Genomic DNA, 23,075 nt, shown 5'->3' on the forward strand with positions numbered 1-23,075 from the left:
AAACACAGGCTGAGTTATTTAGAGCTGGATTAAGGGCCTAGTTCAGGAGAAAGTGGAAGCGTCAATGTGAAGTTGCCACTGGATGAGGGGGAAATTTACATAATCCTGATGTCTAGACTGGGGGTTGGAAGTTTGCATATTTGTCTCACCTAATAGGGTTTCTCCCAACATAGCAAACGTGAAATACAACAGAGTTTGGTTTTCAAGTTTGCCTCCTGATTTGCACCTCCAGCATGTAGGACTCAAATATGCTTAGGGGTCAAACTACGTATCTTAACTTTTATCTGGATGCTAACTTCTAAGATCCTAACGACAGAGGGTAGTGTATGGGCAACTGAAATTCACCTAGTGAAAGAGAGGTTCTGGGGGAGACCGATGCTGTTTTCCAGCTTCTATGACATGGTTTAATGGGATCAGGACTGGGGCATACTTTCCCTTTCAACAGCATGAGTCTTAACCTTTTTTGTTTATTGAACATTTTTTGGGTGGAATTCAATTCAAAAACATTTTCGAGCACCTACTATGGGCAAGACACTATGCTAGGCACTGAGGATGAAAAGAAAAAAGTTTTCCAGCCAGCTCTCTCTATGCCTCCTGACACCACAGCAAGGCCAGTGTAACGAGACTGCCTTTCACAAGCAACTCAGGACCTCCAGAAATATATGCTATGCAATCTCCACAGATGACACTCTGAAAAGTAAAGGCAGAAGCAAAGATGAAAGAAAAAATGAGATGGTGATAAGATTTTTGGAAATAATGGTAAATCTGGGGTTAGAATCAAAGATTATTGACCCTCAGGTCAGTGCCCCTTTTGCAGATTACCTCCTCTAGGATTTGTAGTAACTGAAATCTGGCAACAACTTTGTACCTGAGGAGTAGTTGGGGCTGAGTGTGGGTACCACTTACTCCTCCTGAACACATTCTTCAAGAGTGGCATCTTTTCAACGATATTTGAAAGATAATATATTAACATGATAGTTGCTGAGACTAGGGATAAACCCCCAGAGAAAGCAGTGTGACAAACCACCATTCTTGGTTGTAAGTCACATAGAAACATATTCTGGCAAATTTAGGCTGAAAAGGAATTTATTGGGAAATTTTGGGAAGCTGACAGAATTATAGGGTAGACTGGGGGAACAGGTGCCAAGGATGGTTGCGGAATCTAGGAGGCTTGAACCGGCATCAACGTTCTGGAAAGTGCCACTACCGCCACTTTTGGAATGGCTGCAAAGCCGCTGATACTGGACGCGCAAAGCCGCCTCCAGCTGCGGCAGGCAGGCCACTTCTCTAGGGAAACACCTTTTTCCGGCGGTGAGGTGAAAGCGAGTGCCTGTCCATCCTGGCGAGGGTCGGGCTTCACGCCACCTCTCGGCAGCCTGCCGCCCACCGGCTTTAGGACCCGGCGGAGCCGGAAATGAGGCTTGGAGGCGGGACTAGGTGAGGTCATCGCGCACACCTGACGTAATCAGCCCGCGCCAGCACAAGTGAGGGCGCGAGGGCCGTGGAAAAGCGCGTTTCTTGCTTGCCTCAGCTCTCACGTACCATGGCGTCCCCCGTGCAGCAGTCTCCTCAGCCTGGCGGCGGGAAGCGCAAAGGCAAGGCTCAGTACGTGCAGGCCAAACGGGCTCGGCGCTGCGATGGCGGCGGGCCCCGGCAGCTGGAGCCCGGGCTACAGGGCATTCTCATCACCTGTAACATGAACGAGCGCAAGTGCGTGGAGGAGGCCTACAGCCTGCTCAACGAATACGGAGACGACATGTATGGTCCAGAAAAGGTACCAGCCCCGGGGAGGGCGGGCTTGAGGGAGGAGGGAAGGGTGGCAGGCCGGCTCCCTGTATACGCATGCGCGAAGTTGGCAGCTTGAGTGGCGGTGAGGGGGCGTGTCCTTGCCTCTGTGTCCTCTCCGCCCCCCCGCAAGGTCTCGGCTCCCGACCCCTACCCGGTCTTGTGCTTAAATGTTTGCACTTTGGGCTTTTTTTCCCCATCATTAATCACGGTTGCTCCCATGTATAGATTGCTTCCTGCGGTTCAGGCCTTGTTTCTGAAGCTCTTTCAGAAACATTTACTTCTCATCGTAGCTTTGTGAAGTGTTGCTCACCGGGACCCTGAGGTTGAAGTAGGTTAGGTAGGTACTAGCTGGTACAAGTTCACAAGGGCACACTTCATTCGTCCTTAAGGTTTTTGCCATACCTTACCACCATTTGAACATTATGGCTGTAGTAATGTGTTTGTCCTAAGCAATAACATCTCTAAAATAGTGTTTTTAGTACTTACTAGTGCTAGTTACTTCTCAAATGCATATAAAAATACATTTCAAAAAGTAAGAACTTTTGGAAACAATACCGTATAAAGTCTCATTGTCCCATTTTGGAAATAATTATATTATTGGCTTAGGATTTGGACCAGTACACACATGCACACCCCAAGGAATTAAGTGGAGGAGCATAGTACAGAGGGCATTTAAATTCACGTACTGTCATTTACTAGCTCAGGGGATAGGCATGTTATTAATTCTGCTGAGCTAGGTAAAAAAGAGAATAATGATAGGACTTAAGAAGGTTGGCTAAAATAATTGCATATGGGGCTTCCCAGGTGGCGCAGTGGTTGAGAGTCTGCCTGCCGATGCAGGGGACACGGGTTCGTGCCCTGGTCCGGGAAGATCCCACGTGCCGCGGAGCGGCTGAGCCCGTGAGCCATGGCCGCTGAGCCTGCGTGTCCGGAGCCTGTGCTCTGCAACGGGAGAGGCCACAGCAGTGAGAGGCCTGCGTACCGCCAAAAAAAAAAAAAAAAAAAATTCATATGTACATAAAATAACATCCTGGTATACAATAAAATCTCCATAAATGTGTAAAATTACCATTAGTGCCTGATTGGCAATCTCATTAGTGGAGCCGAGTGGGCAACAAGTGCATGTCTTGTCTACACCGACAGCTTGAGCAAGTTCTTGAACTATTTCAGTAGAACAGGAGTAAGGATTTTTAACTTCATAACTATTCGGTTCAGTCTCATGAAAGGAGAGTGTCATATCAGGTACAGTCATATCTATTGATAGGATTAAGGTCCACCCTGAAATGATTCATCTGACGAGCACATTTCCCTCTGCCCCAGACTGTCAAGATGCTTTAGAAAACATTTTCAAATGATATGTACCACAGTTTGAGTGAACTTCCTTCTTCCTCCACATTTTGGAGGGAATGGTGTCTGAATAAAAAGCTTTATTGTCAATATTGAATCATCTGCCACTGGGGGTTTCACATGAGTAGTTAATTAAGAGCTTTTAACATAAGCTGTTGTGGCATTTCTGCTCATTAGTTTTATGCAAACAGTTTGCAGACAAGGATCAGCAACCCTCTGGAAGTGAGGCAGAAGATGATGATGTGGAGGCCGCCTTGAAGAAAGAAGTTGGTGACATTAAGGCGTCTACAGAGATGAGGCTGAGAAGATTCCAGTCAGTGGAGAGTGGAGCAAATAATGTAGTCTTCATCAGGACACTTGGGATAGGTGTGTCTGACTAATACATTTTAAGATGATTGATCCTGTAATATCTGGACACCTGTCTCCGAGAACACTGCCTACAAAATGGCTTGATGGGCATGGCTCAGTTAATCATTTGATTGCATCCTCTCTACACTGTGTTAGCACTAGGCATGTGGAGAGGTAGAATGGGGTGGTGGACATAGGGCTTAGGAGTAGAAACCTGGCTTTGCCACTTTATCTGTATGTAACTTGAGGCAAAACAAGAATACACGGTTCTGTCTAAAAGGAGCAGCTGCTACTCAACCCCAGGCAGTTTGGAATGGCTCCAGTCATTTGGGAATGTAGTCTTAGGGGAGCCAGATCTTCTGATTTTTCAAAAGAAGTTGGAAATCTGGAGAAGTTTCTAGGTTTTTAAATGTAGCTAACTACTTTAAAAATATTGAAAACACTGAGCAGCCCAAAACAGACTCGTATATAATCAGGATGCCTCCTGAGTACTACATTATGATCTTGTGCATTCATGGCTCTGGGGCTCCTCTGAGGTCTGAAATCTAGACTTCTGTACAAACTTAGCTAATGGATTGATTAAATCTTTTTAAGTGACTTGCAGATTTTTGTTTTGTTTTTGTAAAAAAGCATGTACTATTTAATGTTTATTACTTCGATAGTAGCTGCTGATACAGGAATACAACAGCATGGTGTTGCCATCAGATAAATTAGACATCACAAATAAGTTAACTCCAGTGTCTTCAAGAACAATTGTTTTTGATAAAAGCAGAGTTAAAATATGAGATACAGTATTAATACAGAGTAGGCACCAAAGAAATATTAATGGAAAAATGGTTGGTTAAACTTGTTTAAAATTTATTATGATGATTTTTTCTACTCTACTGTCAATTTATGTCACTGCCAATGAAAATTCATTTTAGAGAGTTTGAAGAGTTTAAAATGAGAACTCTTAAACTTACCTGTTTGTTCTGTGCTGAGTTTTTCTTTTTATTTTAGAACCTGAGAAATTGGTGCATCATATTCTCCAAGATATATACAAAACCAAGAAAAAGAAGACTCGGGTTATTCTACGAATGTTACCCATCTCAGGCACATGCAAGGCTTTCTTAGAAGATATGAAAAAATACGCAGAAACATTTTTGGAACCCTGGTTTAAAGCTCCAAACAAAGGGACATTTCAGATTGTATATAAATCTCGAAATAACAGTCACATGAATAGAGAAGAAGTTATCAAAGAATTGGCAGGTATGTTTCTCTTAGTGATTTTACACAGGTGTGCCACGGTAAATACTTGTTTATAAGATTTTTTTTTGAGATTTAAGGCTTACATTTTTGAGTGTAGAACAAGTATATTAAAATGCTCTTAAATAATATCAAACCTAACTTTTCAATATGTTGGGTATGAGATTTTTTTTGGTAGTTAGATACTAAAGTCTTTTCCAAATCAAGATTGAATTTTCTTTGGGGAAAAAAGTGCTGTTGTTAAATGTCTCAGGATTTTATTTGTATTTATTTATTGAAAGCATTCAGGGAATTTGATGGAATTCCATGTAGAAGAGTGGAATTTGATGAGTGGACTAGTATATACATATTGTTTTAACAAATTCTAAATGTTTTTGTATCCGCCAAGCTTAAAGGTATCCTTCTTAGCCTGTTTTCCTGTTATTTTTGTTACAGGAATAGTAGGCAGCCTCAATTCGGAAAATAAAGTAGATCTTACCAATCCACAGTACACAGTGGTAGTAGAAATCATTAAAGCTGTCTGTTGCCTGAGTGTTGTGAAAGATTACACGTTGTTCAGAAAATACAATCTCCAGGAGGTGGTGAAGAGTGCCAAGGACTCGTCACAGCTTAATGCAAAGCAGGCAGCGCTAACAGGAAATGGGAAAGAAGCTAAATTGGAATCTGGTGACAAATCAAATCAAAAGGACGCAGCAGAAGGAAAAAATAACCAGCAGGTGGTACCAGAGGATAGTGAGGAGCTGGGTCAGACAGAACCAGTATCTGAGACACATGTGGTGAGTGAGGGGGCTGCTAAACCTGAACTTGCAAGTCAAGTCACAGAAGGATCTGAGTCACATGGAAATGACCTTTCATAGGAAAAGAAATCATTTGGTGTTGGAGGTGGATTTCTCAACTGCGGTCCTGTGAGATGTTGCTGGGATTCTATATAAAATTGTTACTAAAAATATTGTTTTTGAGTTTGTGTGCTGCATAATGCTGTACTCACAATAATTGAGCAGCCCCGTTAATAGCTTTGTTAGAGATCTTTCAGCCCTGTATGGCAGTGTGCATTTGGTTGAGCTAGAAGAGGCTATGGATAAATTGGTGAACACTACTGCACAGAGCGGAGGGTGGCGGGAGGATGATGTTGGCCTCTCCCTCTTGATTACCTTCCCCACTCCCCCGCTTCTGCACTGCCAGCTGACTTATGGGAGTGAGCAAGCTCTGTGAATCGAAACTCAGAGGGAAATTTTCATTCTAAGGAAGGAATTTTTGCATTTTGCAGCTCAGCTGTCCCCTGCCACTTTGTTGTAAACATTGCAAAAACATGGGCCATATAGGTTAGAAGTGTATTGTTTTGTGAAGTTTTTGTACCTTTTGTGATTTTCTTGTTTAGTTTTTATGCCCCGCCCGCCTTTTTCTTTGGCTGCTCCGCGAGGCATGTGGGATCTTAGTTCGACAACCAGGGATCGAACCCGCGCTCCCTGCAGTGGAAGCTATGCCCATTTTTATGTTTTCGTAACATTTGTTACAACCAAATCTGATGGTGCATTGCTGCAATTTTTGGAGGCAAGGTGTGAGATAGAAGTGTTCATTCTAGGCATAAAATTACAGATATTTCTGATGAGGTTAGTTATGAAGAATTAGTCTTCTGAGTTATTACAGTATACTAGTGCAGCAAGGCACGCAAATTCTTTACAGTGTAAGCTACTTTACAATGTAAATGGACTTATTCAAGCTGTTCCATTCCATATCCTTTGTGAAATGCAACTTACAAACAGAACATTTGCTTCAGCAGTTGTAACTATAAATCATAGCTCCCTGACAAATAAAGACAATTATTTTAATGGCTTTGGAATATCAAGACAGTAAAGCTTTTGTTCAAAAAATCATGTTCAGTGAAAAGGTTTAGGAAGCAAATTATGTAGTAGCAGAACTTTTTCCAGGAAAGAAAAATTCACATAGTTGGTAAGAATCTAACAGTACCAACATTAAAATGCTAGGTCAAGAAGCAGTACAAGAAATTGAAAAGACTTTTCTCTCAATGTAATAAATTGACTTATGTCACATGATACTAAAGAGGTTTTGTTTAAAAGCAGCAGCAGTTGCTGATGAATCAACAGATTTCATGAATATTTGTCATGCTATAGCAAGATTTGTAAATTATGAGGAAATTCAAGGAAACTTTCGCCTGCTAGGATCCTCCCAAAACAATGGTCCTCATATCTGAAAAACAACAGTCTGCCATCTGTACTCCTGGTGCCCCATCAGTGGCTGGCTCCATGACAAGTTTTGCCTCATTTTAGTAAAAGAAAATCCTGACGTTGATGTTACAGCACACTGCTTTCTTCACAGAGAAGTGCTGATACTAAAAACTTGGAGATGAAATGAAGAAAGTTTTAAATAATGTTGCAAAAATGGTTAACTTAATTAAAGATCCATTTTATGCAAGAATGTTTAAAAAATAACAAACTAAAACCTGAACAAAGAGCATATAAATCTCCTACATACAGAAATCCAGTACTTACCAGAGGAAGAGTTCTCTACAGGATATGTGAGTTGAAAGGTGAATTACCAGTAAATTATAAGTACAATAAAATACTAGGCCAGATTTTGCTAAATGCTTTGAAGACGAAGAATGGCTACAGAAACTAGTCTATTTAGAAGACATTTTTTTCATTGCAAGAACAAATGAACAGTTTTCTGCAAGGGCCTGGAGAAAAATGTTTCTTCTTAAAAGTGACAGGAGTCTTAGATTAAAAGAAACTGACTCTTTGGAATAATTATGTTGCATAAGGCACTCTTGAAATGTTTCCACAGCCACTTGGGTTTGAGAATGAAGAAAGCAACAAGTCTCAGGTCTTATTTAAACTCCTCTTGCAGAACTGCAAAACCAAATTAAATAACATTTCCCCTCCTTTTCCCAACACTGGTGTGTGACTGGGTGAGGAACCCTTTCCCAAAATCTCAGCCTGGGATTTCTTCACTGAGAGAAGAGGAAGAACTCAGAGTCCTCTTCTGACAGTTCTGGATTTCTGTGAAACAAGAGTATCTTTCAACTTAGTGCTCACACTCATATACATTGAGGATCCCCTTAATTTGAAAGTTTTTTCAAGGGTTCCTCCAGGGTAAAACTGAAAAAAGATGGAAGAGACAGACACCAAAGAGGGCTGCAAAATTAAATGTCCGGATTGAGAATACTAAGGGGTCATGAAATTAGCTTTTGGAGTTGGATTTTATTAAGTTTTAACAAGTTCGGAAGTATTGTAAATGTTAAGTCTTCCTGCACCAATGGCTATGTTTGTTTATTGGCTAGTGAACATGGAAATATATTTTTATCCTCCTAGCTAGTGGTCCTGCTGGTAAAACGAAGGATTTGGGAGGAGCAAAGAGAATAGAAAGGGCCTTGCTGATGCAGATGAGGCTGGAACTTCCTTATATATCTTTAGATATTTAGAATGTTAACTCTTAATAAGTTGAAGTTATCTTGAAAGGATGATAGGAGCATTGTAACTATCATTGGAGGAACACGGATGATAGGATTTTGGTGCCTTCATCAGACTTTTTCCAAGACAAAGATACTTTTATTTTGATAGTACAAGACTCTGGGAATAAAATTGGCTGTATGCTTATAGAACGTACAACCCTGTGGAACTGGGTTCCTTTTATTTTGTGAAAGCTGCTACTCTACAGAAAGATTTTGATTTAGTAGTTTGTTTTTAATCCTCTTTTGTATTTATTTTTATCAATATTTGGTAAGACCTTAGTGTGACAAAAGCTATTCTTCCCCAAATGTAAGGTAGTACGGTGTTCTGTTAGAATCTGAATTCAGTCATTGAAAAATTTGTTTTCAGGTTTACCAACTGTTTATTTTCACTGACATCTGAGCATGTTATTCTATAAATGACAAGGTTCCAGGGTGGGAATTGAGTGCTTTTTGTCCTTTTAATTTTTATTTTAAAAAATTATGTCAGGGCTTCACCTGGTGGCACAGTGGTTGAGAGTCTGCCTGCCGATGCAGGGGACACGGGTTCGTGCCCTGGTCCGGGAAGATCCCACATGCCGTGGAGCGGCTGGGCCCGTGAGCCATGGCCGCTGAGCCTGCGCGTCCGGAGCCTGTGCTCCGCAACGGGAGAGGCCACAACAGTGAGAGGCCCGCGTACCGCAAAAAAAAAAAAAAATTATGTCAGTTAAACTCCAGTGTTGTGGTTTAGTAAAACTTGTTTTGCTCTGTGGAGGAAAGAGTGTTAAATTTGATATTTTAAAACATGTTTCTCTTTAGTTAAACATGGTTTCTAAATGTTATTTTTACTTGTATTTTGCTTTTGGTATGGCCAGATATTCAGCTTGTTTTTCAGTTTCTGATGTTTTCAGAAAAATCAAAATAAATTTGTTCCCTAAAGACTGGTGTTCTCTATCTCTCCTTTTTCTTTCTGCCTCTTAGTAAATCTCTTGCTTTATTGTCATAAAGTAGATGTATCATAAAAGATGTTTTTATGTCAAATTATGTATCAAAAGTCATGTACATTGTCCAAAAAGTAAAGATACAAAAATTTATTAATTGCTCTTGAATAACTAAAAACTCTTAAGCGTTTTGTATCTTATTCAAGCATTAGATATTTTACAGTGAGTTTGCTTCAAAATGTATAGTACAGTACTTAATTAAGTTCATTTAATTGGCTTTTGAATTCTTTACATTCCTCACTTTAACATTAATATTTTAATTCACCTTAAAGAATTAGTAGCATATAAAGATTTTAAGCAGAAGAAGTTCTGTCTTGAGCATTTCTGTTAGAATAGTTCTAATCTTTATTTTGAATTAATCAGGTAGTGAATTCATTGTCTATTGTGCTTTTCTAATTAATCATTTGAGCCCTGCTATTTTAAACACTACAAGTTGTTGTTTGGTCAGCGTAACAATTTTCTTCCCAAATATTTTTAGATTTTTACTTATTTATTTTTTGGCAAAGTACAAAACAAAAATTCAGTTGAATTTTTCAACCAGGAAAAATCTTAAGCATTTTAAGAGAGTAGTCACTGAATTATCAGGAAACAAGGACTAAAAGAAAGCAGCCCTGTTAACTACTTAATACCACAGTGTTCTTGTTAGGCTATGTTCAACCCCATTCATGGTCTCTTAAAACGTTGCGTTTGATTTTCCCAGTGATCATCTTTGGGAGTTCTTCAACAAATTCCACCTAATCAACGGAAAAACATATTATGAGACACTTGATTCCATTTTTACTCTCCCAACTGTCAGTATAATAGGGTAGAGCTTTCATGAAACTCTGGCATTGAGTTTCAGGGTCTGGGTGTTGTCTTAACTGAAGCTAATTGGATGCCTTGGTCACCAGAAACTGTTCCGCTTATATATAAAGATGACAGTGGAGCTCCATCATACTGGTTTTTAGTGCAAATTCACCTGTATGCTTTGACAGAAGAACAATCCCTTTATTCTATTGCTTTCCTCCAGTTCGAACCAGACCTGGGTCTCTACTGCCCCAGTGAAATGGAGGCCACAACTAAATGCAAAGAGAAACATCAAGTTAATTCTTGGCTTTTGACCTTTTAAGAGCTGGGTCCTGGAGGTTACCAAGGAGATTTTTAGAGATAATTTTGAGTTTATACAATTTTCCCCTTATGCCCTGACTTGACAGTAAGCTACTTTTGTTCTCCCTCAGGATATGACTACTGTATTTTAAAATGTCCTCAAACATTTCTGAAAAGCAACTAGTCACTAATTTAGTGAATTGAATGGAGAAAATGTAACTAGTTCTTAGGTTGAAATTAACTACATTTTAGCTGAAATGATGCCAGTGGAAATGGAATTCTCATGTAGAGGATCAGTCAGTATCAACTAATAGGATTCTAGGACTAGAAGGAAATTGCAGTGCCATCTGTGTGTCTTTATACAGAATTATGCTTAAATCCCTCCTTTGAAGAAGAAGGTTTCAGGAAAGATTCCACAGTTTCTTTGGATAATATCTTCATCCGGAGCCTTAAATTTGGTCACTTGATACTTAAAGGCACATGCTTTGAATTTATGAGTGTGTAATGGACCAAGAGTAGTATGATAGATAAGTTAGGTGCTGTCTTTAAAAACAATTTGCTGTCTTAAAAAAACAATTTTTTTTCCTCATATGGAATGGGACTGATTAGTCTGATAAGGATCCTTAGTATTTACTTAGTATTGCAGAGTTGACCAAAGATTCTAGTTCTTCAAACATTTGTAGTGTCCTAATATAAAATATTTTAAAGCAAAATTCTTAGGGCTAAAGTTGAAACAGTTGTCTTCTACTTATATAATGAGTTACTATAAAGTCAAAAGCTAATAAAATCTATATACTTACTAGTTTAGATCCTTATTTGGTAACACACACTTAACTTTTGCGCACAATACTTGCCTTTCTTGGATATTTGTAAGGTGCAGTTGATTTTTTTACATGATCCTGAAGTTCAAGAGTTAATTTTTCTGGGTTGGATGATTTAAAGGGTGCAGATAAGACAACAAAAGCTTTCACTACCTGCAGGAAAAAAAATCAATTTATATTGATAGATTTGCTTTTCAGACACATCAAGAATTTGGACCAATGCTGAACACTAACTGGTTCTTTATTGAACCAGTTAGATATTACCCACCCGGACTACCCTTTCCCCACTGAGCCTGGTTTAATTTCTTGCCCTTTCTGATTGGCACAAATTATTCCTTATTAAGAGGACATGTTTTATATAACTATGTAAAATTTCATTTTCTGTAGCTATATCATGACAATGAAATCCAAGACCCAGCTTTGACTGATTTTCCCAGTATTCAGTCTCATCTTCTGAAATATATTATCTGAGACTAGTGGTTCTCAAACTCGAGTGTGCATCAGAGCCACCTGGAGCATTGTTAAAACACAGATGGCTGGGCCCCATCCCAGTTTCTCATTTGTAGGTCAGGGAAGGGGCAGGGGTATTAGAATTTGTATTTCTGCCAAATTCCTGCGTGCTACTGATGCTGCTGGTTTGAGGACCACACTTTGAAAATCACTCCTTTTGACTAAGAGTGCCATTAAGTGCACCTTGTAACTCCCCACTGGGGCTCTCTGGGGTCCTTCCCAGTGCACTGGAAAGATGAGCTACTCAATTCTGAACCTCTTCAACCCCTAACACCTCTGAGACTTATCCTGTGTGAGGAGGAGGCAGGAACACCGAGTAATAATAATTCCCCTTCAGTCAAACGTAATTGGGCAATTTAGAAGTTTTGGGAAACACCATCACAATTTAGAGCATGGTAGGAGCACTTCAGGGGCTCAGCTGGCAGTCCTGGGGTTGAAGGGTTAAACTTAAGCTTTGTCCATTAAACATACCACCTGTCTGTTCGTAGCCCTCATACAGCATTAGCCCAGTTTGCACTTTCCACTGTTCCAGCACCTCTGGATTGAGTGGCTCCCCTCCCATCAGGCAATGCGGAAGCTTCTTGAATTTACATCTGAAGAGAGAGTTGCATGGGGTCTTTGGGGAGAGAAGTATGAGTGGCTTTCATTGCCAGATAACTAGGACATTAGCAACAAGCAAAGAGCTAGGAGAGGCAAGTCTTAGGAAAGTTCATTCAGTGAATATTTGTTGAGCACCTACTCTCTAACCAGACATTGTTCTAGGCACGTGGGGCATGTTATGATTAAAACAAAGATTCCTGGTGGAGTTTACACTTTAGCAGGTTATTCAAGAGAGGAAAAGTTTGGAGAAAATGCTAATAAGGATATTAAGCACTTATTATGAGCCAAGAAACATGGCAGCTAATATTAATTGAACATTTTTTATGTTCCAAGGGCTTTTGGAGCACTCTCATAATCTTCACAAACCCTATTTTTTAAATGAAGACATTGAGGCTGAAAAAAGTTAAAGAACTCTTCCAAGGCCTCCCAAATAATAAAGAACAGAGTTGAATAATCTGTACTCTGCACTTATCACTTGTCAAGTATCTCACTCACCACGCATGCTGCCGACATTGAATTCTTACCAGAACCTCGTGAGGTAGCTCTTAACTATCTCTTATGGATGGAGGTAAGGCAGGCTTAGCAAGGTCCACTGTTAGAAAGTAGCAGAGCCCTGCCTGTTTGACTTTGGAGGTTGAGCTTTTAACCAGTGTCTTACTCTTCAGCTGCCCAACAGGACTCAGGTGAGAAAGCTTGGAACAGCCCGACCGATACAGTGAGCCCCAAAATGGGTGGTAGGGTTTGGTAGGACATGAATTGTGTCTATTCCAAATAGAATAGCCCTTGAATTAATCTTGAAGTGTGAGCAAGATGTTCACATTCTGAGGGCCACAAGGAGTTGATCAGGAAAAGAGAAGATTCCTATCTGCTTTATTCTGTTTCTCATAGAATTCTCCCTCCTAGATGTCTACACCTTGGGGAAACAAAGGATGTCCTTTTTCTGTTTGTTTTGTTTTGGCTTTGAAGCATCCACGTTTAGGGGAGAAAGGGGTGACTGTGATGACTTAAATTGTTTCTCTCTTCCTTTCTCTTATGTATTGAATTCATATTAGTTAAATAAATATACTTCGTAACTTCACCTAATGTTCAGGTGATTTGGCTAAGTTGAATATAAGCTTCAAGTCATAAGACTTTATTAACTTCAAGACAGTATAAATGTAGTTGTGGGTTCTTTTAGGGTGGGGGTGATGGGAGTGCTGGGATTGTAGAGCTCTGGTTGTCTCTGGAAAAATGTTCAGTTGCCCTTAGAGGCTTTCCCAGTGATTCTTAAACTGGGGATGCGGGGGGTGGGTTGCCCCCCAGGAGACTCTAGGCAATGTCTGGAGACATTTTTGGTCATCATCACTGGTGGAGAGGGACGTGCTACTGGTATATAGTAGGTAGAGGCCAGGTAGAATGCTGCTCAACATGCTACAAAGCACAGGACAGCACTCCATGACACAGAATTATTTGGTTCAAAATGTCAGTAGTGGCGAGACTGAGAAACTCTGGGCTATCCTGTGCCGAAAAGGGGAGATCCGTGATGCTGGATTATAACTTTTGTTTGTGGTTCAAGTGGAGATTTCTGCCCAAATACCTCTTAAGGTCTTTTAGCACAAGCATCCAGTACACAGTGGGAGCGCTGCACAGGGTCATGATGGGATAAGTGGTAAGCGGCTGGATGATGGAGAAAGACACAGATGTCAGCAGTGGTTAATTAAAGGTCATGACTGGAGGTGATGTCTACAACCTCTTATTCTCATCCATTAACATGTGCTCATCTCATGGTCATTCAGTAAGAAAGAAAATACAGTAATATGATAGTTTTAGGCCTTTCTGGGTGGGTAAATTTACTTGGCAAAGAGGAGAAGGAGCCAGACATGCTGCTGTGGGGATTGAATCAAGGTCAGTTCCTAAGTTCTTGCTTGATCAGTTGGTTAGATGGTATCATTTACTGAGCTAAGACATTAAGAGTTCTATTTTGTAGATGTTTCACTGGAGATATCTAAGTAGAGGTGCCAACTAGGCAATTGGATACACATGTTGGTAGTTCAGGGGAGAATTAAAAAAAACCGTTTTCCTGCCTACCTTCCACAGAGGGTGTACCCAATTCTGAGGCTGCTCTGAGAGTGCTGGACCATGTTGGGAGAGCCTGTGGTCCCACTGGCGAAATAAATGGCCATTGGTTCTTGAATTCCTGTCTCCACACAGCTGTGCTCTGCAGAGGTGGTTCTGCAAAGTATGGGCCCCAAGATGGTGGCTGAACATGGCAGACCAGTCTAGCTCTGATATTTCTTCTATGGTATTTTTGGAGTTATGACACTCCAAAGTTGTTGGTTTGAAGTGGGGATTCCCTTTATCTTGAAAAATACTCCCCAAGTGTGTAAATTTCAATGTGAAATTCATGTGAGTTCAAAGTCCTCTGTCTTCTGTGAATTTTGTGGCATCTTTAAGGTTTCTTGGGGACTCAGCCGAATGTTGCAGAGTTGTTTAGGATAGGGGTCTTAGAAGTGGGGGAACTTGCTACCCAGGGGATGTGCAAGACAACTATTATGGAGAAGAAAAGAGGAGAACTTCAAATTATATGTATTTTAGAATTCATTCTTTAAAATGTTTATTTTTGATATTTGTGTGATGCACAAAAGTACACGAATATAATTTATAAATAAATAAACATGTATTAGGGGAGTGTGATAAAAAATATTTTACTGAGGGATGTGCATATTCAAGCTGACTAATACTACCTTAGGGAATTACTACACTGCTGAATGACTTTATTAACTTGAGAATAATCATACTAGTAATCATAATTACTATAATTCCTGCAGAGTGATTACTCTGCCAGGCATTACGCTAAAAACGTCACGTGCTTCATCACATTTGATTCTGCTACAACTCAGTTGTGTAGATACTATGCTATCCCTATTTTACGGATAAGTTACAGACTTTTAGAGATGTCACTTGACTTATCCAAAGGTACTCAGTTTATGAAAGACACAAGCAGCATTCTCTGGCATGGCCTTGGGAGAGAATTTTGGGATTGACCAATAGGATTTGGTTTACATTAACTAGTAGGATAAAATTTTATTCCAACAAAGGAAACTGCCTTCCTTCAACAGAGTTTATATGGCTTCCTTTTATAAGCTTCTCTGGAAGGATTTTTTTTTTAAATGTAAGCTACTTAACAGCTCTTTGAAGGATAATACTATTAATTAACATTTTTACTCCCTTTTTTTACAGTTTAGGAAGGACTTTCTCACATATGAGCTTATTTTATCCTCAAAACAACACGATATATGTGCAGTATAATTATCTCCATTCTACATATGAGGAAACCTGAGGTTAAGTGATCTGTTTGTTCATTCATTCCTCAGTAAGTATTTCTTAAGCACCAACTAAATGGTAGGAACTGGGGATAGAGTGATCAATCAAACAGACAAACAGTGCCTTTGCCTTCTGGGAGGTTACAATTTAGGACAGGGGTTGGCAAATTTTTTTCTGTAAAGATCTGGACAGTAAATATCTTAGGCTTTGAGGGTCTTAGAGTCTCTGCTGTAGCTACTCAACTCTGCTCTTGTAAGATGAGAGCAGCCATAGACAATGTGTACTCAAATGGGTGTGGCTGTGTTCCAATAAAACTTTATTTATAAAAGTGAGTACCAAGCCAGAATTGGCTCATGGGCCCTAATTTGTCAACCCCTACTGTAGAGGAGAAAAATAGACAGTAAATAAAGGAACAAATGAATGGATATGATATTTGGATAGTGATGAGTACCATGAAGAAAACAACAGGATGTGATAGAGTGGCTTGGAACTCTACTCTAGACAGGTTGGTCATGGACACCCTCACTGAGGATAAAACATTAGAGCTGAAATCTGAGGAAGGCGTCAACTGTGAAAAGGACTAAGGAAGAGCATTCCAGATGGAAGAAACAGCAGGTGCAAAGGCCCCGAGATGGGCCATGTTCAAGGAATAAAATGGTGGCCAGAGGGAGTCAAGGCAGTGAGAGTGTTGGGAGTTAGGCAAGAGCCAAGCCAGGCAGGATACTCATCTCAGGCCCTGGTAGGAAGCATAGAAATGGAAGCAGAGCTACATCCCTTCCTTCTGTCCTTAAACACTTAAAAAAAAAAAAATTATTTATTTATTTTTGGCTGTGTTGGGTCTTTGTTGCTGCGTGCGGGCTTTCTCTAGTTGCAGCGAGCAGGGGCTACCCTTCGTTGCAGTGCATGGGCTTCTCACTGCAGTGGCTTCTCTTGTTGCGGAGCACGGGCTCTAGGCATGGGGGCTTCAGTAGTTGTAGCATGTCGCTCAGTAGTTGTGGCTCGTGGGCTCTAGAGCACAGGCTCAGGAGTTGTGGTGCACAGACTTAGTTGCTCTGCGGCATGTGGGATCTTCCCGGAACAGGGCTTGAACCCATGTCCCCTGCATTGGGAGGCGGATTCTTAACCACTGCGCCACCAGGGAAGTCCCTTAAACACCTTTTATTAGGTGATTCTTTCCTGGGAAGAAGCCTAGATCAACCCATAGTATGCTGAGTCCTTGGAATCAAGGAGACTCTGAGATGTAGCTGTGACTGGTGTTATTCCTGGCACTGCAGGTGAGGCAGGGAAAATACTCACTGAAATAACTCTTGGAAGCTGAGCCACCGATTCTGGCTGTGTGGAGACAACAGGAATTTGGTCTTCAAGCCGGGACACTCTGAAACAATGGACTCCACTGCTGGGATCACCTCCTCACTGGCTACAGTGCACCTGGCTTTGGATGCTTGCAGCCAATGGAGGATGTCTTTTGCTGTCAGCTGGGTTGTTCCTGGCGTGGAGACAAGCCCCGGGAAAGAGGGAGGGCCCTGAGTAGACTGTGGACTGTGGAAACTTGGACTTCGTGTCTCGGTGGCAAGGAGCTATGAAATCTAGCCTTCAGCTACCCTTGCCTTGGTCCCCAGGGACATCCCACAGGACCCTGATCCCTGGGAGATCCTTAGAGCACTGGCTTCAGAGTCTGACAGTCCCTGGATCTGATCCTGTCCTTGCCGCTTACTAGCTTTGTGACCTTGAGCATCTTACTTGATCTTTCTGTGTGTTCCTTTCCTTCTCTGTAAAATGGGGAAAATAATAGTGTCTGGTATAAAGTAGGCATTATAATGGTGGCCTATTATTATGTATCATTTTTGTGGAACATTTGAGTCATTATTATGTAACACTTAAATAGCATTTTACAGGTTATATCACATTTCATGAACATCATCTCATTCAATCCTCTGAATCAGTGGTCTCCAAAGTGAGTTTGGCAAGATAATCCACTGGGGATGAGAGAAGAAATAAGAATTAAAAAAAAAAATTATTTGAGATATTAGAATTCTGTTTATGGCTTTATCTCATTTTCGTATGTATTTTATAATATACATACTATATTAGCAGAGTAGAACAACTTAAATAACTATATCCAGATGGGAGTATATGTGTCCCAAATATTTTTATTGATAGACTGTGTAACCATAAAAGCTTGGAGACCACTGTTCTAAGCAACCATGTAGGTCCATGTAGTTGTTGCCATTTGATGGAATATGAGATTGGGTCGTAACTGGCAAGTGGCAGAGTCAGCCCTCAAACCTGGGTCTCCCCGGTGGTCTGGCATCATCAAAGTTCGCCTACACTACTTCGGCAATGCTTAATTTATCCCACCTTCTCACTTCATTCTAAACACTGGCCTGAGATGGGCCTGATTTTAAAGTACTAGTTCCTTATGAGAAGAACATATATGGCAGAATTAGATGAAAAACAGAGGGAAGACGGTTTGCACTTTCTAAAGCAAATCAATGGAAAGAAAGTGGAATGTATGTAAAGCATTACAAACCGCCACTACCATTTATTGAGTACTTGATAAGTGCCTGCTATCTCACTTAAAATTAGTCCCAGCGTATAGACGACAACCAGCCCAAGGGTTGCAAAGTGAGTAAGTGGCAGAACCAAGATTCAAAGATACACTTCCCAGACTCCAAAGACCTGTGTCATATACCAGACTCCTTATTTCTTGGTGAGTTTCCTAAAGTCAGCTAAATAGGGAGATGTGGAATTGAATTCCTAGGAAGGAAACTTTAATTACTGCATATATTTTATTTTATTTATTTATTTATTTTGCGGTACACGGGCCTTTCACTGTTGTGGCCTCTCCCGTTGCGGAGCACAGGCTCCGGACACACAGGCTAAGCGGCCATGGCTCACAGGCCCAGCCGCTCCACGGCATGTGGGATCTTCCCGGACCGGGACATGAACCCGTGTCCCCTGCATCGGCAGGCAGACTCTCAACCAGTGCGCCACCAGGGAAGCCCTACTGCATATATTTTAAAAACTCTTACATGTCATCCCCTCTTGAGAAAATGAATAAATATGTGATGATAAGGAAGTTAATCAAGAAAACATCTCTTATCATTCGCTCAATATAAAAATATAAGATTATTTATTTTGCAAACCGCTTGTTCTTAGTGGCTCAGAAATTATTAGTACTCTTGGTGGATTTGTGATGTGAATGTATTCAATGGATAGGTTGGGGGTCAAGAGGACTAGTAATATCCACAGAAATTCACTCTTGCCTTTAAGAACTTTTGAAAACTGTTAAAAAACAAAAAACAGCAGGGCAGGAACCTAAATTCTGAGACCAAAGGTAAAAGTCAGATTTGGTGGTTCTCAGTGACAATGGGGGAATTTCCAAGAGGGGTGAAATGGTGCAGGGTGGTCAGAGGTGGTTTCTCTTGTTGGCTTCTGTGTCTCACTGATTTTTCATTTTCCACATCCTGCAGCACTTCTTTATCCTGCTCTTCACCATCACCCTTCATGTCTGAAGTCCATAGTGTCAGATTATCACATAACGATTGCATGATACGTGTAGAGTCCTTGTAGCTTTCTTCAATCAGTGTATCCAGTTCTGCAGCTGCAGCATCAAAAGCTGCTTTTGCCAACCCGCAGGCATGGTCAGGGGAATTAAGAATTTCATAATAGAATACAGAAAAATTGAGAGCAAGACCTAAGTGAATGGGATGTGTTGGAAGTTCTGCCATTGCAATATCACTAGCAGCTTTGTAAGCCACTAGGCTGTTCTAGTGGCTTACAGCTCTAGGCTCTAGGCTGTTCTCCTTCCTGTCGTCTCCTGTGGCAAATTCAGCCAGATACCTGCGGTAGTCCTCTTTGATTTTATAATTAGAAAACCTTGCCCAGAATGTCCAGAAAACAGATTAACTTTAGCTCAGTCTCAACCATTTGCCAATATTCTCCCATCATTTTAGTTTGTCTTCTCCTCCCTTTTTTTTTTCTTTCTGTTCAATGCTGCTGATTATTCCCCAGGAAGCTCTCCTAGGTCCAATCACATTTTTATATGCAACAGATAGGAGGTTTCTTTCTTCAGTTGTCAACTCCACATCCATCCCTGCTGCTTTCTTCATTGATTCCACCATTGTGTTGTGTCGCCCAGCCTGCTCGGCTAGCTTCACATGGTGCACCTCCCAATCATCCACAGCGGCGGTGGCTCCCGCGGGGTCTGCGGGCCTTGGATGGAAGGGGATAGCTTCTCCGACACTCTCCCACAATTTCTTTTATTTTGTTTGATTGTTTCCTTGGCTTTTCCTTGTTTTTTTCACGGCCCTCTTCACTAGAAAGGAGCTCTTTGGGTAGGGACATTTTGTCAATTACCATTTACTTCCCAGAACCAAAATAAGGTCTGGAACATATTTGGTCAATGAGCGAATGCATGAATGAGTGAACACAGGGACGTGTATTCATTTTGTTACTCTCAGTGAAACATTTGTACCAGTGATTCCTGAACAATTGTGGGTCACATTTTCCTTGAGAGTAGTGTGGACATAAACACACGTGACCATGCTGCAGACAGCATCAAATGCTCTATTTTCCTTATGAAAAATTGCACCTCAACCCATTAGCCTTAAATTGTCCAGGCTTCTTAGGCCAGAACATATGCATGCCTTTAAATGCTTTTGGGAAAAGGTGCGTGTGAAGTCGACTCAGCCCACAGAATACTTTTAACCCTGCAAAACAAAGGAAGCCTTTCCACTGCTCCTTGAGGGAGCCTACAGACTGGTTGAGACCCACAACCAAAATTATTTTAGAATAAGGTCCATACTGCTCTCTCTGACACCAGCAACATGCACCAGGGTATTGGGTTGCTATCCTCATGCCCACCGCCAATCTGGGGATGGTAGGTGGTCAGTTTGAAACACCACAGCCTTCTCTTACATCAAAGCAGCAAATTCTTGCTTTACCAAGTCTTCCTCTGGTTGTGAAGTGATGGAAGTTATTATTTGAAGGTAATAAAATTGGTTACTTGTGGGACTGATGGAAGTTATTTCATCCATCTGCCATCTCTAAAGCACTTTTCATGGAAAACAGCAGCCAAGGATACACGCAGTAAGTTAACAACAGGTATGTAGCTTCCTCTAGGTTTGCATTCTGACCCTGTCATGTGTATGTCACCAAATGCCAACTTTTAAAATAAGCTCTCACAATCAAGATGGTGATGCTAGAGAAATTGTCTGGTATAAACTGAATTTCACATATTTAAAAATGACCAGAAATGCTTTTTTTTAAATGAAGAAGATGAAAGAGAAATGGAAAACTAGTGTAAAGAATGTGAAAATTTGGTTTCACCGAAATATTTTCATGGTTAAACACAATCATCTGCCGTTTAGCATGTGTAAGTAGTAGTCTGTATTTATGCGGCCAGTGCTTACAGCAGTACAAATTATGCAAATACATGCATAAATTCTACGCTTCATTCAACACTCAAAAAACCCAAAGATTGGGCTTCCCTGGTGGCGCAGTGGTTGAGAGTCCGCCTGCTGATGCAGGGGACATGGGTTCGTGCCCCGGTCCGGGAGGATCCCACATGCTGTGGAGTGGCTGGGCCCGTGAGCCATGGCCGCTGAGCCTGCGCGTCCGGAACCTGTACTCCGCGACGAGAGAGGCCACAGCGGTGAGAGGCCCGCGTACCGCAAAACAAAACAAAACAAAAAAAACCCCAAAGATTTCTTTGTTTTCCAGTCCCTGGGTAAGACACGGCCTGGTAGAGGAAAGTCTTTGTTGGAGCGGTGCACCAGCTGAGTGACCACCTCGCTGAGAATTTCCCAGGACGTTCCCAGAACGGCCAGGAGGGGGCGCGCGGTCACGGCTAACGGGCACGGGGCGGTTTCCCTCCATGCAGTGCGCAGCGAAAGCCGGCAGGGGACGGGCGCAGGCGTCTTCGCAGACCAAAGGCGCCTCAGGGCAGGGCGGGCCCGGTTCCCGCCCCACGGCCTCTGGCGGTGCTTCTGCAGTGAGAACCGCAGCTCCTTTTCCAAAGGTTCCGTGTCTGAAGGAGCGACTGCGGAGGCCCTGGACCAACCGCCGTGCGTAGAAACCTTCCTCAGCTGGCTGAGCGCTGAGCGGGGAGGTTTGTGCGGCTTCCCCGGGACCCTTGCGTTTTCCGCGCTGTTCCTGGTGTTTTATTCTTTACTTTCTTTAAGAATGTTTGAACAAGGCTTATTTTTTTTACTTTTTTTTTTTTTTTGCGGTACGCAGGCCTCTCACTGCTGTGGCCTCTCGCGTTGCGGAGCACAGGCTCCAGACGCGCAGGCTCAGCGGCCATGGCTCACGTGCCCAGCCGCTCCGCGGCATGTGGGATCTTCCCGGACCGGGGCACGAACCCATGTCCCCTGCATCGGCAGGCGGACTCTCAACCACTGCGCCACCAGGGAAGCCCTGAACAAGGCTTATTGACTGAAGTATCCGTTGGTTGAGGGCTTGACGACTCTAAATCGGAGCTGCAGTGGCTTGTTTCCTTGTTTCTGTACAGATTCCAGGATGTTTCCGGGGAGAAATCCCAGCAGGAGCTCAGAGGAAGGGGAGATTCCGTTGAGTGGGACGTGAACACACTCAATACTCAATATCGGGACCTTCGAGGAGAATGAGCTGAGGACCCGCTTTCCGAGTCATGTTGGAACCAGAACTCCAGGTAAAAGGCGGAAACGCACTCCAGTGCATACATGCTTTCACTAATTTTTAATGGCTCAAGTTTTCCAACAGCGTTGAAGTAGCTGAAAACTATGGAGAACCTGACAAGTAAGTGTAATAAAACTTACGTTATTTTAAACTTAAATATTTCATATATACCCAAGCAGAATTTATTATAATTTTACTTTACTGTCTTTATTAAAAGCAAGGTCACTAATGTTTTAAGAATATACTTGTTAGCTTGTCTCCTTTTCAGTTGAGAGACTTTGCTGTGTTTTATAATTTTTCATGCTATGACGATCTTAAATAATTTTGAATGATTTCAGCTTACTAAAACCTCATACACAGGACCCCACTGTTACTTATTGTTAATTAAATGATCAAGACCACATTACAATTGGTTAATATGGCACTAAGCAAAATCTGTGCATGAGTTTTAGAAGCAGCAGCATGATTGAATATATGTATGTATATATGAATATATTGAATATATGTATACTAGACATGAGACTATCCCACCAGTTCATTGAATTTGAAAAAGGAGAGGTATTTTTTCTTCTTATATTCTCAATATTTTCCGGGTCTAACCTAACTTCCTAGTAACATTTAAAATTCCTTTTGAATTTTATTACATAAATAAGGGCCATATCTTCATCCATCATTAGCTATATGGTTGTGTATCAGCAGTATAATAACCTATAATTCCTCTTAACTCAGAAACATTCTGAGCTTTCAGTATACTCTTATGATCTCCTAAGAAGTAAATTAGTTATTGCATTAAACTTATCAAAATCTAAGTCACTTAGATAAAATATTCTTTTATTCTTTAAATTGATTTTATCACTTGCTGGAAAACATCATCTAGTAAATTATGAATTTGAATAATTCTTTTAAACCCTTCTGTTTTAG

The 23,075-nt window shown here is 41.3% G+C and overlaps 2 protein-coding genes and 1 pseudogene across 3 annotated transcripts; 1 reads left to right on the forward strand and 2 right to left on the reverse strand.

Annotated features, from left to right (window-relative positions):
• The first annotated feature begins 1,432 nt into the window (after positions 1-1,432).
• THUMPD1 (THUMP domain 1 NAT10 acetyltransferase adaptor) lies at positions 1,433-9,234 on the forward strand. The gene is made up of 4 exons (XM_082669568.1): positions 1,433-1,774; positions 3,327-3,501; positions 4,483-4,731; positions 5,164-9,234. The coding sequence occupies exons 1-4, from the start codon at positions 1,544-1,546 to the stop codon at positions 5,583-5,585; spliced, it is 1,077 nt and encodes a 358-aa protein (XP_082525694.1). The 5' UTR covers positions 1,433-1,543; the 3' UTR covers positions 5,586-9,234.
• A 593-nt stretch (positions 9,235-9,827) lies between these two features.
• Positions 9,828-17,229, reverse strand: LOC309832269 (acyl-coenzyme A synthetase ACSM4, mitochondrial-like; the record flags this gene model as incomplete). Its single annotated transcript, XM_082669888.1, has 10 exons — positions 9,828-9,908; positions 11,115-11,230; positions 11,316-11,320; positions 11,359-11,416; positions 12,066-12,184; positions 13,768-13,847; positions 14,126-14,129; positions 14,259-14,402; positions 16,791-17,056; positions 17,209-17,229. 10 exons carry the CDS (start codon positions 17,227-17,229, stop codon positions 9,828-9,830), a joined length of 894 nt encoding a protein of 297 aa, XP_082526014.1.
• Positions 17,230-18,838: 1,609 nt separating this feature from the next.
• Positions 18,839-19,618, reverse strand: LOC309832270 (14-3-3 protein epsilon-like; annotated as a pseudogene). Its single transcript has one exon. The product of its transcript is annotated as a 14-3-3 protein epsilon-like (transcript).
• Positions 19,619-23,075: the final 3,457 nt, after the last annotated feature.

The sequence above is a fragment of the Grampus griseus genome (genome assembly GCF_964374135.1).
Source record: "Grampus griseus genome assembly, chromosome: 14".
NCBI lineage: Eukaryota > Metazoa > Chordata > Mammalia > Artiodactyla > Delphinidae > Grampus > Grampus griseus.

Bases quoted from the DNA above. Each gene is read 5' to 3' on its own strand.
- THUMPD1 (XM_082669568.1), top strand. From the start codon at position 1,544: ATGGCGTCCCCCGTGCAGCAGTCTCCTCAGCCTGGCGGCGGGAAGCGC. The intron at 1,775-3,326 runs GTACCAGCCCCG...TTATGCAAACAG, and splicing joins ACATGTATGGTCCAGAAAAG to TTTGCAGACAAGGATCAGCA. The intron at 3,502-4,482 runs GTGTGTCTGACT...TTTTTATTTTAG, and splicing joins CATCAGGACACTTGGGATAG to AACCTGAGAAATTGGTGCAT.